Here is a 15,205-nt window from a genome sequence, read left to right on the forward strand (position 1 = left end):
ATGCATGGAGATTGAGCAGCGACAGCTGATGGCTTTAGATCTCCCTCCTGAAGTGTTTATTGTTATTTTGGAAGCCAGGAGTCCCTTCACCAAAACTGTATACGCTGGGAAACGTTTGTTGGTCTGGTGTTCCTCCCATTATGTTCAGTACAGGCAAAGTTGTCTGACAACTTATTGTTTTGCCTCTCTATAGCCCAATAAGACCTTTATTATGTCGAAAGTTAAGGTTCATCTTTTGGCCCCTTCTGCAGTTACCCAATCAACTATTCCTGTTCAAATCACCTGTTGTGATGCAATTATTAAAAGGACTGATCCACATGTTCCCACCAACATCTTTTGTGATGCCGCAGTGGGGCCTTAATTTGGTTCTCACATGCCTGATAATCAGTCCCTTTAAGCCCATGCACTGTTGCTCCCTACTGTCTACTCATCATAAAGACTGTAGTCCTCATTGTCTTAACTTCTGCCTGCTTAGTGAGTGAACTCCAGGCCTTGTCTGCCAACAGCTATACATGTCCTTCTTTCCAGACAAGCTGATCCTCCTGATAAAGGCAGCAATCTTGCTAAAGGTATTCCCACTCTTTTACATAGGTCAATCGCAAAGCTAGTGACATTTTTCCTTTTTACCACACCCCACCACACCCCACCCCACCCATCTAAAGAGAAGGAACAGCTCCACTGTCCTGACTCTAAGAGAGCCCTTAGCCTTACATTGATCACACCAGGGACCATCGATTGGACAATCAACTCTTTGTGGGCGTCTCTTCAGCAAAAAAGAAGAAAACTGTGCAAAAGAGAACCATCTCTCAATGGATCATTTTATGCATTAAGACCTGCTATGAGCTAGGCAAAACACTGCCACTGGAAGACCTGTGCACTCATTCCACCAGAGCAAATGCTACTACCACTGCGCTTGTGTGCGTTGTGCCAGTCCTGTACTTCTGCCAAGCTGCCACATGGGCATCTGTTGAGTAGGATTTCGGTGTCTGAGCCAGTCCACAGTCTATCAGAAGAACAAGTTACTTACCTTTGATAACACCATTTCTGATAGAGATTCTAACAGCAGATTCCTCACTGACCCTTCTTCCTCTCTTTCTGTGGAATGGACTCATACAGTCCACTATAGAGATCTCCACTCTAGCATATTTTATTTCTATGGCCTCCGCATTCAACGGTGCAAACTGAGAATTCAATGGCGCGAACAGAGATCCGAACGAAACTGACATTGGTGTGCGGAGGTTTCACACATATAGTGGCCACCCCAAGTCACATCCGGGAATAAACCAATGCGGAGCTGTACAACACCACCTTCCAGCGCAAGTTTTTGCCACCAGTTTGAGTACGATTTCCATATCAATTGGGACATTTTCCTCCTAGTCTTTTTCTGAACCCTATGGAAGCAGAAATGGGATACACACCCTTCACAGCAGGAAGGCCTTGAGTTCGAGGGTGTGTCTAGCGTTTACTTCTCCAGCGAGTTTGTCTTAGGTTACCCATAATTCATTAAAAAGGCATTTTAGGTCTCCGTCCCCCAACTGGTGGTTTCATGCATTCTATAATGCTATGTTATGCAAGGTCTTTTAGACTTCGCTGCACTCTTAACCCCTCAACTACTGGAAATCCCCACAAATCCTGTTGGAGGTAAGTAAGTACGAGTCTCTTATGATGTGAAATGTGTGAAGTACAAGGCGATTAGTTGAGCAGTACCCCACACTTTCAGAATCTACTATATATTAAACACACGATCCACAGTCAGTGCTGTCAGGGAGTATTTGAGAGCATCTTTGACTTAACTTGCTTAGTTTAGTTGCACCTTCCAATTTTTATATTTTATTGCTTAGAAATTATCATGTGAGTAGAAGGTGTTTGGTGGATTTAGCGCAAATAAGTGTACAGTAGTCACCAGTGTCATTCTGGTAGTATTCAGTCAACCCTGCCCTCGGCTCATCATTCACCCCGTACCTTACCCACTCCCTGACTGTAATGCATTTAACCACCCGATAGAAACAACAAGCATTGAAAATGAAATAGGCCTTGCCTTTTATTAAGTTAAAGCCATTTGCTTTGCTAATGGTATTATATAGCAAAGCAAATGGCTTTAACTTAATAAAAGGCAAGGCCTATTGCATTTTCAATGCTTGTTGTTAATTAAACGCGGTGCTGACAGGAGGCCCTGAAGCATATCAGCTGGCTGGGCTAATTCACCAATCACACCAGTCTGTGGCTTGGTACTAGGCTCAAACACGCTGTGCAGTTACCCGGGTTTGCTGCCTAGGACTTTATTGGCATTTCCTGCCTAAGAGAGGTCTGGGCCACTGACCACATTAAATTATTCCAGCAGTTGACGGGTGACTTGAAATCTCTAGACTGTACAACTGTTTAAATCATAACCCCCCCCCCCCCCGACCCAATTATAGGCTTCAGGGATACTTGATGCACTGATCCAGGTAAAGTCGATGACGATGGTGGTAAAAACGGCAGTGCGGACGGTGGACAACCCAATCTCAAGCTTATTCAATTCAACTACTTCCACGAGATTTATCACAGTCCCCACAGACTGTCTAGGATGAGGCAAGCCAGCCGTGCTGCTAGTATGAGATGCGTGGAAGCAGCAGGCATCTTTTATCACGTGACTGCTGCCTTATCCTCAACTACTGGCAGGCGATCCTTATGGTTTTAGCAGCTGGACTGGATACCCCCACGGAGTTAGACCCCCCTGGAGGCTGTTGGGACTAATGGAGTGGTGGGTTGACTTGAGGTACCTACGGTTATGGGCTGGCATGGGGTTCCTGCTAACCAAGAGAGACACTGCCCCTTGCCGCTAGCGGACTGGTATCGAGGCATGGACTACTGCGGTGCAGCAGAGAAAATGGCGCATAAATGAGACCATGCATAGCGAAACATGCCCAAATCTGTACCCATGAACAGCCTAGCCTATTGGGCTGGTAGTTGAAGCGGCCTTGGTTTTCCTGTGTGGTATCGACATGGCTGTACTCATGAATCATAGGTCAGTGTCAATGTCTAGCGTCCTATGGGTCTCCCTCGGATGCCATTGCTTTGCTCTGTCATTTCTGTGCATTAAACATAAAAAGATTTATCGAAAGAAGTGACTCCAAAACATTATATGGTGCACTTGAAGAAAGGCCCTCCTGGTAGGGGCAGAAGGTTGGCAAAGGAGAGAACGGTCAAGCTGCAGTAGAGTCTTCCAGGTCTGCTAGCAAAAGAGAGCTAAGAGGCCACTCCTTCCCTGTATAGAGACCACTCACTTCAGAATGTGGTACTACAGAGGAAGGCAAGTGAAAGATGGAAACCGTGGCAGGAAATGTTACTGGGAGGAGTGGGCACATCCAATTCATCAGCTCTAGGGGACTTTGAAGACAATCAGAAGGACGGATTCCGTGAATTTTTTGTTGCTTTTCATCTGTTTACTCCATAGTTGTAAATACAGAGATCACTATACCAAGCGATGCTTGTAAACATCAGTAACCAGCTTTTCTACAAGTTCTGCGCTGGCAAGCAGTCCGCATGCAATAGTTACAGAAAACCGCTCTCGCACCTGTACACAAAACTGTGCACAATGCGGCACTGCAGTATTCAGTGTGACTGGTGTCGATAATGATGGTAGCAACAGAAGACAAGAGCTCAGCAGATGCATGCATTTGCTGCAGATGTGTGTTGAACCTAAAAGTCAAAGTCTGAAAAGCTAGCAGGGACTGCCCAGCCTTTCATCCTTCCAAAACCAATAAAAACAGCAGGACCCAATTGGGTCATAGTGACATTTGGAACACTTGCAACATTTTTGGCGCTGCATAAAAAAGGAAAATACCATAAACCCTTTGCATAACTACTCATTAAAAAATAATGTCCATTACCTACTGATTTTTTCAGATTTATATAGCGCCAAACCACCCCAAAGGAACTGTAGCACTTTACACGAGCACCAGCTACAACAAGGACACATTCATTTTGAGGCACAGAGAGGAGTAAGTGGTATGCCAATAATCACAGGATGTCGAGCTGACACCGAAACTTGAACCTGGTTCCCCTAGCCCAAAGTCGGCAGCTCTGGCCCGAACGCCACATCCTCTCGCCTCTATGCTGCTGCTTTTATTTATGAGGACAGACAGCTAGACCCACGGAACTAGAGCGGCCTTAAGAGCTCGCGACTGTAGGGATTCTACTACTCATAATTGCCTTTGGTGCCTGGATACTTAAAAAGAACGGGCAATGACACTCTGTTTTCAAGGAAAATCGTGAATAAAACATAAAAATACTGAAAATAAACATTACCATTCCTAAGGAAGGGTGGAATTTAATGACCGTGCTTGCAACAAAAACTAAGACTCAAACATACTCGACAGCAATTTAAGTTATAAAAGTGTCAAGAACCTGGGGGTATCCACATAGCTGCACAACATCCACACATCTGCACAACATCCACACGTCGAGTCATGCAGCACAGAGCATGTACGGCAGACACCGCGCACACCTCGGGCATCACATACCGAGCACTGACTGCCCTGACTACACTGCAGCTCGCACCCTCCTGTCCAGGGGAGGGACAGCCGCGCCAACTCTTCAGGAACGCCCACCCGGATCCAGCCCAAGCAGCGCGCTGTGATCTGCCCTGAAAGCAAACATTAATTAAGCTCCGTGTGGGAATTTGCTCTTTGTTTATCTTAATCCCGAGTGCCAGCTTCCTCCCGCCGCTGTTATCTGATGAAGGCGGAGTAAACCCAGAGCTTAGTGCTGCGGGGTGACGGGCGCCACCGCCAGCGTAGTGTGAGCAGGGTGACGAACATGATGGGGGGGTTAGGCACGATGGGCAGATTTCAGTATCGGAGCCTCGCCTTTCAATGTAAGAGTGATCGGGGCAGACCCTCCGGCTGTACTATCACGAAGGGCAGAGTGCCTAAAGCTGAATGCCAGAGAGAGACCTTCGAGATGTGTCCATGTTTGTTTCATGCACAAGCATCGGCAACAACGCATCCTGCTTTTTTTTCTCTTTTAGAGCCGTCACAGTTGGACTGGCTCGCCTGACTGGTTGCTTATCTTTATGGGGCCATGTGTTTGGCCCCATAAAGATAAAAAAAACTTTACGCCAGCAGTAAGTCGGGGCAGCCGGTCCAACTGGGACGGCTCTAAAAGAGAAAAGTGTACGTCACTTAGACGCTCTTTTCCAATGGCTGGCCACCGTTTAGCATAAACGGTGACGCCAGCCAATGGAAAAGAGGGGCGGGGCTTAAAGCCCACTAGAGAAATCTCCTCAAATCATTAAATCTCGCCAGCGAGACTGCGCATGTCTGCGCAGTCTTACGCCAGGCGAGACCTAAAAAAGGATATCGCTGGGAATCTAAGCATGTGTATTATGGGAAACGGGGTTGTGCTGCTGGGTGCAAACTCTCTAGTATTTCAGTGGTTTTAACAAAGCACTTTGGTTCCTCCCTTTACTGGGAACTGACAGGGAAACATAGAAACGTTTGTGGTGTGGAAGAAGAAGAGACTGTGCAGATTTATGTTTATGTCCGTTTATATCTTAAATTGGTCTACTCCAGGCTGGAAATTTTAATGATTTATGGAGACTGTTTTTTTTCTTGAGCTTCTGTGCTACAAGAAAAAAAAGTTGAATGAGAGAAGTATGCATCTGAATTGTTATCTAAACATTTTTTTCTTCTACTTCAGGTTTTCCAAATGAATACGGGTCATTATGTTTGTCGCAACAAGTATTATGGACGTGGGCTCTCAATCGATGGGTTCCGACATGCTCTTTTCCAGTATCTCCACAATGGGCTTGAACTACGCAAGGACCTCTTTGAGCCAATTCTTACGAAGCTCTGTGGTCTTCTGGGTGTCCTGGAGAGACAGGCCTCCTACCGGTTTTACTCCAGCTCCCTTCTCATCATTTATGATGGCAAAGAATGCCCAAAGCGTACAGAGAACATGGTCACGGAGACTCCAGAAGATATCCCCATCCTCAGCTATCCTTCCATGCCCAAGGTGGACGTGCGTATGATTGACTTTGCGCACAGCACTTTCAAGGGTTTCCGGGACGATCCCACTGTGCATGACGGGCCAGATAAAGGCTACGTGTTTGGGCTAAAGAGCCTCATTAACATTCTCGAATGTTTGAGAAAAGAGAACCAATAGCTCTGAAGAGAGGAGGGGAGTAGGCTCCACTCCTACAGCAACACTGTCTTGTTTGTAACGTCATTGTACCTACTCAGCTGGAGGACAGACGAAGCACTCTACATACTGTTTGGATCTAACTGCTAAAAAGAAAAGAAGATATTTTTAAAGGTTATATTGCTGGTATGAAGAAACCAAAAGATTTGTTTTTAGTTGTTATTTAGAGTATGTCATCAAAATGATTTTAGGCACTTTTTGGCCACGATTTCCTTTTATGTTAATGCGTGGATTGTCAGCACTTCAAAGGAGGGGAGAATCCCCGCGGACCTTGCAGTGTTAGGTCCATATTTCTAAGCTTCATTGTCAGACTCTTTGCCAAGTTTTAAATTCCATCCAGGCTACGAAGTCACTGAAGTGGCGGTGGGAGAGAGCAATAAGAAGTGTACCGTAAACCTATTTCTCCCTGTGAGGAGAATTTTAGGACTTTGACTCATACTGACGCTTATTTCTCCAGTGAAGCTTACAGGACCTGCGGTTTGGCCTTTCTTGCTGTTCCCTGTTGGGGAAGGGTAATGAGAGGACCTTCCCACAAGACGATAAAAGTCGCTTATGGTCTGAAAGTGTTCTAGCCGCACATGTGTTTAGTATGTGTATGTATAATTGTATACCCACGCTCAAGTTAATTACAAGATAGTATCATATATAATCATTCCCTTGAACTTGCACACTGCCATGAAAAAGACAGTTATTTCCCTTTTAACTTGCAGAAAGGACTTATTGATCAATCGAAGTATTTGATCACCCCAACTGCCTATGGTTACCAGGATACGTCGCTACAATGGCCGTACCCTGTGACAGTCTTGGAACTGAGTTCTTTTTTCTCCCAGCAAGCAAAGGCATGCCAAACACTTTCTGAGGAAGGCAACTAAAATAAGTTGGAGGGGTTGGTACTATGTTACCAACTATTCATGTCCAAACTAATGTTATAGCCATGTAGTAACTGTTAAGTGCCTGGAGAGTATCTTATTAGGTAGTGGTCCTGTGCTGACAGCTGCATTTCTGGCATCGGGCATTAAAGCTTCGTTTTAAGGAATGAAAGCGAGGTTAAACAAAGGCCATGTAAATCTTCGTAATTTCATCTTTCCTGTGGATAACCCTTATTGTCCCACAAATCAAACATCCTGCCAGCACAAGCTCACCCTACAGAGCTGTTTGCAAACTGTACTCTGTCGGGTTGCCTATCAATTCCAGACTTTTTCTTTGTTTCAGTTTTGCAAAAAAATATATGTATCTGGTTATTTTATTTTCTCGTAATAATTTTACTTAAGTGGTTAATAGAGTGTTTACACTTAAATTAGCATTGCCTTGATCAAACTTTGAAGCATGCAGTGCTGTTTTTCTGTTAGAATCTATCTTTGGGAAAAAGCACATTTTTGCAAATGGCTGCCCCCTATTTTGTATGTCTGTTTTATAAGGATAACAACTTACTTGTATCTAAGTTACTTTCCTCTTTGGTTTTACTGAAAAAAACGTGATTTGTGCACTGAAAACATATTTTATATGGTTAACACACATTTTCGGTTATTATGGTTGTAACCGCCTTTCCCTCCCAGATGCAGTTATAGTCAGAGGCGTACTGGTTGAGCTATTTCTAGTCCTAATCATAATGGTTCCCACCACACTTTGATTAATTGGGAAATAGTAGAGTGGGTTTGGCAGTCGATCTAGTACTACCAGAAGGTAAATTGAGGCATGTAGACCTGAGAAGTGCTAAGCACTGTCCCTATCCATTAGAGGAACGTGCAACATCACTATATTGGGACATTGTTTGACCAGCGCTTCACAACTGCTCCTTGGTCGTTTTCAGATCTCTGACACAGCTTCCAAATGGACCCGTGTCTTCTGTGACACTCGCTGTCGGTTCTGGCTTGTCCGCTAATAATGCTGTAGATTTTTAAGTCCGTACTTATAAATTGGATTGTCCCAGTACAAATGTAGTACACCTACCATATGCCTCGATATCTTCGACCAGTCAAGACTGATGCAAGATGTAATACACAACACTGGGCCACTTTAATGTTAATTGAGACTTGTAGAGTCCAACTTCCTTGACTGTAAGTGTTTTGAAAAAAATCTGCTTATCCGAATATTCTAAAACACTGCACATGGACTTATTCACTTGGAGGCAACAGGTACACAACTGACATCAACTCTTAGTACAACTATTAACCAAGTCTGCTTCACATCATACTCTCTGCACAATGCTGCTGCAGACTTAAATGTGCTCACCCCGGCGCGCTAAATAAAGCAGTATTACAGTGGTTTTCTATTTCCTGTGAAAGTCTGTGGGGGACCCTTGCTTCTCCACTTCTGAAAGCGAGCAGGGCATGGGCAGCCGTATCGTATCAATGCCTGACATCAGGAGATCAGTCTTGAAAGAAATTGATCGTTCACCTACGGTGTGCTGGCTGAACTTTTAGACTTCCTGCCATATGTGTCACCTTGATCCAGTGCATCTAGTTCTTTGTGATCCAGTTTGTTAATAAATAGATGCCTCCAACTACAAGCCTCCACATTGTAGAGATGTATTGGCTAATAATGTTGATGGAGACAGAAATGTAATTGAAAAATCTGTGCATGTACAGATAACAATCCGCACCATTCTCACCCCTTCCTTTTCCCAGTCTAATCCTTTTAGACTGAACAAATAGCATAAAGCATAGGGCTAGTAGGCTCAGAAAGCAATTTTATTTTCTGATGGCCGGTTTGAGTAACTTCATTCAGAGGGTAAATCTAGCAGATGGTGAAAGAAGCATTATCTCCAAATTTCTTGTCTTCCACAGTTAGTTCTGCAGTCTCCTCCACATTCAATGTATGTCCATTCCCACTTGTAGTGATATTCAGCAAACATACTATTTTAATATTCAAGTGTGCAGATTTCTCTTACCTGACCAGGTTCTGTGAGTTGCAGAAATCCTCAACTACAGTTGTTGGGGACTCATAACATCTCAGACTCAAGGTATTTTCTTGTTGGTGTATTACAGCATGTGACTATTCATTCCCAGAAATCTGCATTTACGTGTTATGACTGTACAGGCTGGCATTTCTTTAGCTCTGCTGAACCCTGCACTACAAGGCAAAGAAAGAAAGACTTGGCCAGTGATCATGTTCTGACACATCGCATGAGTGACGGTGATCCTTTCAGGGATTGTTTATACGGGTGACACATCAGTTATTTTTTTCTTTTCCATGCACACTTATATGTGTTACAGTTTTACAGTTCTGTTTTAGGAGTGTTTGGGAAGGGGTAATATGGTGCATGATGGCAACAGCGAAACCTGTGTCACTGAATTGCAACGTTGACTTGCCTCAAATGTACCATCCCCCAGTAGATGCCTTCAGCTGCTAATCTACAACAGAGGAGTTTTCTCGAGCCACACCATGACTGTGTACGAAGACTGGACGAAGGACAAGTGAAATACCTGTGACCCTACGGTGATATTATTCAGTGTGCTGATGTTGCAGTGGTCATTTACCCATGGACATCATGTGGACTGACGAGCACAGTGGTTGTGTGTGTGCACCACACAGCCCCTGTTGAAAGAAAATCTCTAGCTTGATGCCTGGGCCCAAGGAATTGAACATTTTACAAATCATCTGACCGTCATCCTGTTTCCAAAGTTTGTCACTTGTTAGAGAAAAGTTTCATGTTGAAAATGTCCCTGTACAACCTTCCTACATAGAACATTGGCATGGAAGGCAAATTATTCTCTTGATTTTTACAAGAACGTTATTGTGGTCAAACCATTTGAAAGTAGGTTACATTGTGTATTACAGTGAATAGACGTGCAGGTTCTCCTAAAAGGAACTGTCACCCCTCTCGCTAAAGTTTCAGCTATTTCGTCACTTAGAGTACATGCTTTTTATCATTGCTAAAACTCAATCGGAGCACCCTGCTTCACAGTTGATTATAGGATTGCTTATGTCACCAAAATCAGAAGCGGCACGAAAGAAGAAAGAAGTCATCCTTTTGCAGTAAATTGTCAATTGTTTTGGCACATTGGGATTTTCTGGTGCTGTTTGTTGTTTTATGGGAATTTAAATAGTATACATAAGCCATTGGTATATCCTGGTACTTCTATGAGCTTTCTTGTCTGGAAAGGGCTTTGTCCCACAGCTCTGGAAGTTCTTACAGTGCATACCGAAGTCTGGATTTGGAGTTTTGTTGGGGCTCGTCTGTAGCAAGTAGCTGATGTGACAAGCTGTGGTCTTTTCTGGTTAAATCTAAAAATCAAACTGTACCACCAGCCCATCTTAAAATTTGGAATCGTGTTTCACAGTGCAAATTATTATTTGTGTTTGTCCTTTGGTTTCATTTCACCTGATGAACAAAACATTAGTTTCCTAGCTGGGCTGTGGTGTCTTGATGACCTTACTTGACAGGGTATCTGGGAATTCAGTAAAGCCTGAGATCTGTCCTTATGGAGGCACGATGCAAGTATATGTAGTAGAAAGTGCGGAACAATTTGATGCCACAGCTCATTCAGAGGAATGGCCAGTAATCATGTTTAAAGAAGGGCTTTATTTTTTATCTGTAAAAATAATATATATGCTGAGTGTAATGTGCTATTTATTAAGATTTTTGAGTGCGAAGGACCATGATTCATGAAAGGAGAATTGTGGAGCGAGTTGTGCAGCCTCTGTCCTCCCTCAGCAGTGGCAATGAAATCTTTTGAATCTGCACATATGCATACATGGTTTATGCCAAGCTATTTTGTTCATGTGCATTCACAATACAAGTGTAAAAGAAGGGCATTATCCCATTGAGTAGACCTAAAGTGTGAACAGTGAAGATGAGTGCATGACTAGTTAGATTCTACAGAACATGAAGCTCTGATATGGTAAGAATAGAGGATTTGACATTTGCACTGTAATAATAAAGGTGCGAGACTGTGTTTTTATTACTACACTTTCTCCAAATAACGTTACATTGTGCCAATTTAATATTCACTGACATGGCTCACATATATACATACACAGATGTATTACTAGGGCTCAGATGTCAAATTCCTTGTTATTACAGTATTACCGTTAAATTGACATGAGAAGAGCACTGTTTATGTGCTCACAAATGGACTATTACAGTGACTTTGCACAGGGAAACGGCTCTTTTAAGAGTCAGGCGTCCTCTCCAGTGTACTTTTACCTTACTGAAAGTATTTAACTCCTTGGATTCTGGTTTTGGTTAAATACTTTATGGAATACAATCAACATGAAAACGTCATGGCATAAACCATATACGCAGATGCACAGATTGTAATTTTCGATTTATTACCATTGATGAAGGACTGGGAAGGGTCATGTCTTGCTTTCGCTTCTCATAAGTCATGGCCCCTCCAGACACATCAATTTTAATATTTATCTTATTAAGCTCTGTGATATATATATATATATATATATATATATATATATATATTCAGGCTATACAGCAGCTAATTTATTTATGCTGCTGAGTGTCGTTTTTCATGGTGATATTGTACCCTTTCGAATGAACAGCTACGTTGAGTCACTGTTTTAAATGGAATCTCTTTGGGGTAGTGATATCATTATCACTTTTGTATAAAAAAGGTTCAGTTTAACGTTTGAGGCCCATTTGCTGCTTATGACCTCAAGACTTCAAGTGAGGGTGGGAAACGATCAGTTAAACACCACTGCTGTCAAAGCCTGGCTTCCTCCTCGTATAATCCCACTTGTTTGTCTCCTCATGTCCGAATATGTGGCGCCCGCACTTGCTTAACATCAGAATATTGTTGTTTGAGAAGTAATTCCCGAATGGCAATAGGTTTTTAATGCAGCCTTAGTATGCATTCCCTTTTCCTCCACCTGATCCTATTTCTTCATTGCTTGTTCCAGTTTCAATATTTTTGATGTACTAGATCACTTAAAATATATATGAATTATTTATTTTTAACAGAGTACATGTTTTATTCTTATCCAGCCAGTTTTCTTTCGATCAGTTTGTGTGTTAAATTCTGATGGAAAAAAAAATGCATCACGCTTGTTCAGTGCGTCTGAGATTTGAGTGTCTCAACCTGAGTTTAATTTGTAAATCAATAATTGACGAGGACCAAAGGTTTGGTCAGAAGCCCACGGCAGGCACTAACAAAGATGGGGGGATGTCTTGATTCCGCCTAATGCCTTTTTCATCCGCCACAGACACTCCCTGACCTTTTACCTGATTTGGCAGGTTCTTTCATCGCTGCTTTCTTCTTTCAGCAATGTTTTTCTGTCTTTCTCTTACTCGTTCTTTCCCTTTTTGTCTTTTTCTCTGTCCATCTGTGGTTGAAAGTCTGATATGGTGGTCTCCAAAAATGAGTACTAGTGGGCTCCACCTGCGATCACTGGCTCAAATTAACCACTGTGTTGAGTATCGTGTGTGACAAGGAACCAACATGAAAGAAAATGTGTGCTTGCCCATCTGTTGTGAATGTTGAGTATGTTGCTGGTTTTTGCTGATGCAAGATCATACAGAAACTCTGTGGTGCTCTTCCTCAGGTTGGGAACTAACTGACCACTCAAAAGTTTTGTTGTGCCAATCTCCTTTTCTCCGTGCATCAGTTGAATCCACAGATGATTTTGTACAGGGATATCTGTTGTATGAAGTTGTTTGCAATGCAAGTGAGGTCTAAAAACTAACTGGAGCGTCTAAAGAGTGTGTTACATGTGTGCGGCTGTTAGTAGTCTGTTTTTTCCTTCAATTACCCCTTCTTAGCATGTGTTTGCCAATAGAAGGATCTTGTTTTTCTTTTCTACTTTAATATTCATGCTTAAACTCAAAAGGAGAAATTATATGATAAAAAAAAATGCAATCAACATTTAAATAAAATGTGGTTCCGGGCCAAAATAGATGTTCACCCAACAGCCTTGTATCACACCAAAGGCAAACTAGAGGAACTAGCTTGATGGATAAATGACTTCCATATTTTCTCTGTCCCGGTTAAATTCCCCCTGCCAACACATTTGAGCATTTAGAGCTAATAAATCCGTATCACCAGATTGTGATAGCCTACATTGATCAAAATTATGCTTCCACTTAAAAAAGAATAACAAGCGATAGCATAGCCAATAGGTCTCGCCTTTGGGACCTTATAAGTGTTTAGCCTTTCAACAGTTGATGTTGTTGCACCAAGGATATTGTACTGGATAACTAAACACTTATAAGGTCCCAAAGGCGAGACCTATTGGCTATGCCAATGCTTGTTCCTCAAATTGTTATAGCTTCTTCAAAAATACTTTTTGAGAGGGTGATATGCTTAAAATATTAAAGTTTGCACAGATTCCAGCTGAGGCCAGTGTAAAAACAACTTGCTCACCCAAGTCATGTTCACCGGCTGTAATGCACTGATGAGCATGCGCGGCCAGGTTACCTTTACTGTGCGGATGATCTCACAGCCCTGAGGTCATCAGCCTGGCAAAGCTGTAGTGTGCAACACAATGGACTACCCCCGCCTGACCAGGAGGTAACCTTCGCCAGGGCTTCAAACCGAAGCGCCCTGGGCTGTGGCTAGACGTCAATTAAACCCTGGTGCTGTGATGACACCTCGCCCTTTCACAGCTCGTTACAGGATGTACTGGGGCAGCATGCCTCATAGACAACATCTCTCTCCCTCTCCCTCTCTCTCTCCCCCACCTCTCTCTCTCCCCACCTCTCTCTCTCCCCCACCTCTCTCCCTCTCTCTCCCCCCTCTCTCTCTCCTCCTCTCTCTCTCTCCCCCCTCTCTCTTCCCCCCTCTCTCTCCCTCTCCCCCCTCTCTTTCTCTCCCCCCCTCTCTTTCTCTCCCCCCCTCTCTCTCTCTCCCCCCCTCTCTCTCTCTCCCCCCCTCTCTCTCTCTCCCCCCCTCTCTCGCTCTCTCCCCCTCTCTCGCTCTCTCCCCCTCTCCAACGGGTCTTGTAGAGCTTTCTTTGTAGTGTACAAGATTAATAGCACAGAATGTTTAATTGCTACGTGTGGCTGACCTGTTTTATGCGTCATGTCAGCAGGTCCCACTGCAGAGACAAAGAGAGAAGAAGGATTAAATATGTGAAACACAACCTGCTTGAGGACGTTCCCTTTTAGTTTGAATTTAATATGGGGGCTGCTAAAAAGCCATGTTTTTATCTCCTTGAGACTTGAGATGTTCTGATACACCCATAAAACATGTCCTTAAAAATTACTATTCTAATTTTATCACCGCTGTGGGCTTCGTTATGCATTTAAGACAGGCAAGGCAAATGTAAACAAGCGCGGCCACGCTAATTACAAACAGATGGCCCCTGTACGCCGCTGCTCGCTCCCTCAAGGTGGATGTCGTGGCCTGCACGAGTTTCTAAAAAGTGCAGACCGATTCCAAAAGGTCATCTCCTAGAGTAGCGCATGCGCGCTGCGCTAGGCTCGACCTAAAAAATCAAATCTATTACCCCAGAATCTCCTTCTGTGCATGCAAAAACATTCAAAATGAAGGCACGTAATCTACTGTTGGTATATTCTGCCACTGTAAAAAACTGGAAGAAAATGCAGCCATCCATGGCAAACACACTCGCACTCGTCAGTTGCAAAAAACATGGAGGCGTTTAATTGTAGAAGCCCTCTAGAAATGTATGGAAATTCTGCATTAGATTGACTCGGGTCATTGGATGTTTTGCTGTTGTTCACCCTTAAATTGGCATCTTCACATTCTATTATGATTGCTGATGAGAATTTAGCTCATGGCCTGTTGGTCTAGATTGAGACTGAAGTCTGCTGTGCTTCTCATCGATGGCCATTGTCACGAGTGAGTGATTACTTGCTTTTGTCTAAATATTTTTTTTTCTTTTTCTTTTGCATTTGTGAAAGAAGAATATACAATAAATAATTATGCTTATTTCCCGGTTGCTCACTAGAAACTAGTTTCAACTTCAGGTCAATAACATAACCACATCACACTTCCAGGAAACCAATGTCCATGCTTTTAGTACAACTTTTCAATGCCTTGAAATACCGATGCATATTGTAGCTCAAACCATAGTTTGCATGTACAGCACTCATAAGCCCACATAACTA

The 15,205-nt window shown here is 43.2% G+C and overlaps 1 protein-coding gene across 4 annotated transcripts in view; it reads left to right on the forward strand.

Annotated features, from left to right (window-relative positions):
* IP6K1 (inositol hexakisphosphate kinase 1) overlaps window positions 1-7,427 on the forward strand; it is a 293,451-nt gene extending 286,024 nt beyond the window's left edge. For all 4 annotated transcript variants that reach the window (XM_085625033.1, XM_085625031.1, XM_085625034.1 and 1 more), the window contains one exon: window positions 5,683-7,427. In XM_085625033.1, the coding sequence (XP_085481159.1) occupies window positions 5,683-6,147 (465 nt within the window). In that variant the 3' untranslated portion in view covers window positions 6,148-7,427. The remainder of the gene's footprint in view (window positions 1-5,682) is intronic.
* The last annotated feature ends 7,778 nt before the right edge of the window (window positions 7,428-15,205 follow it).

This window comes from Triturus cristatus, chromosome 9 (assembly GCF_964204655.1).
Source record: "Triturus cristatus chromosome 9, aTriCri1.1, whole genome shotgun sequence".
In the NCBI taxonomy this organism is placed as follows: Eukaryota; Metazoa; Chordata; class Amphibia; order Caudata; family Salamandridae; genus Triturus; species Triturus cristatus.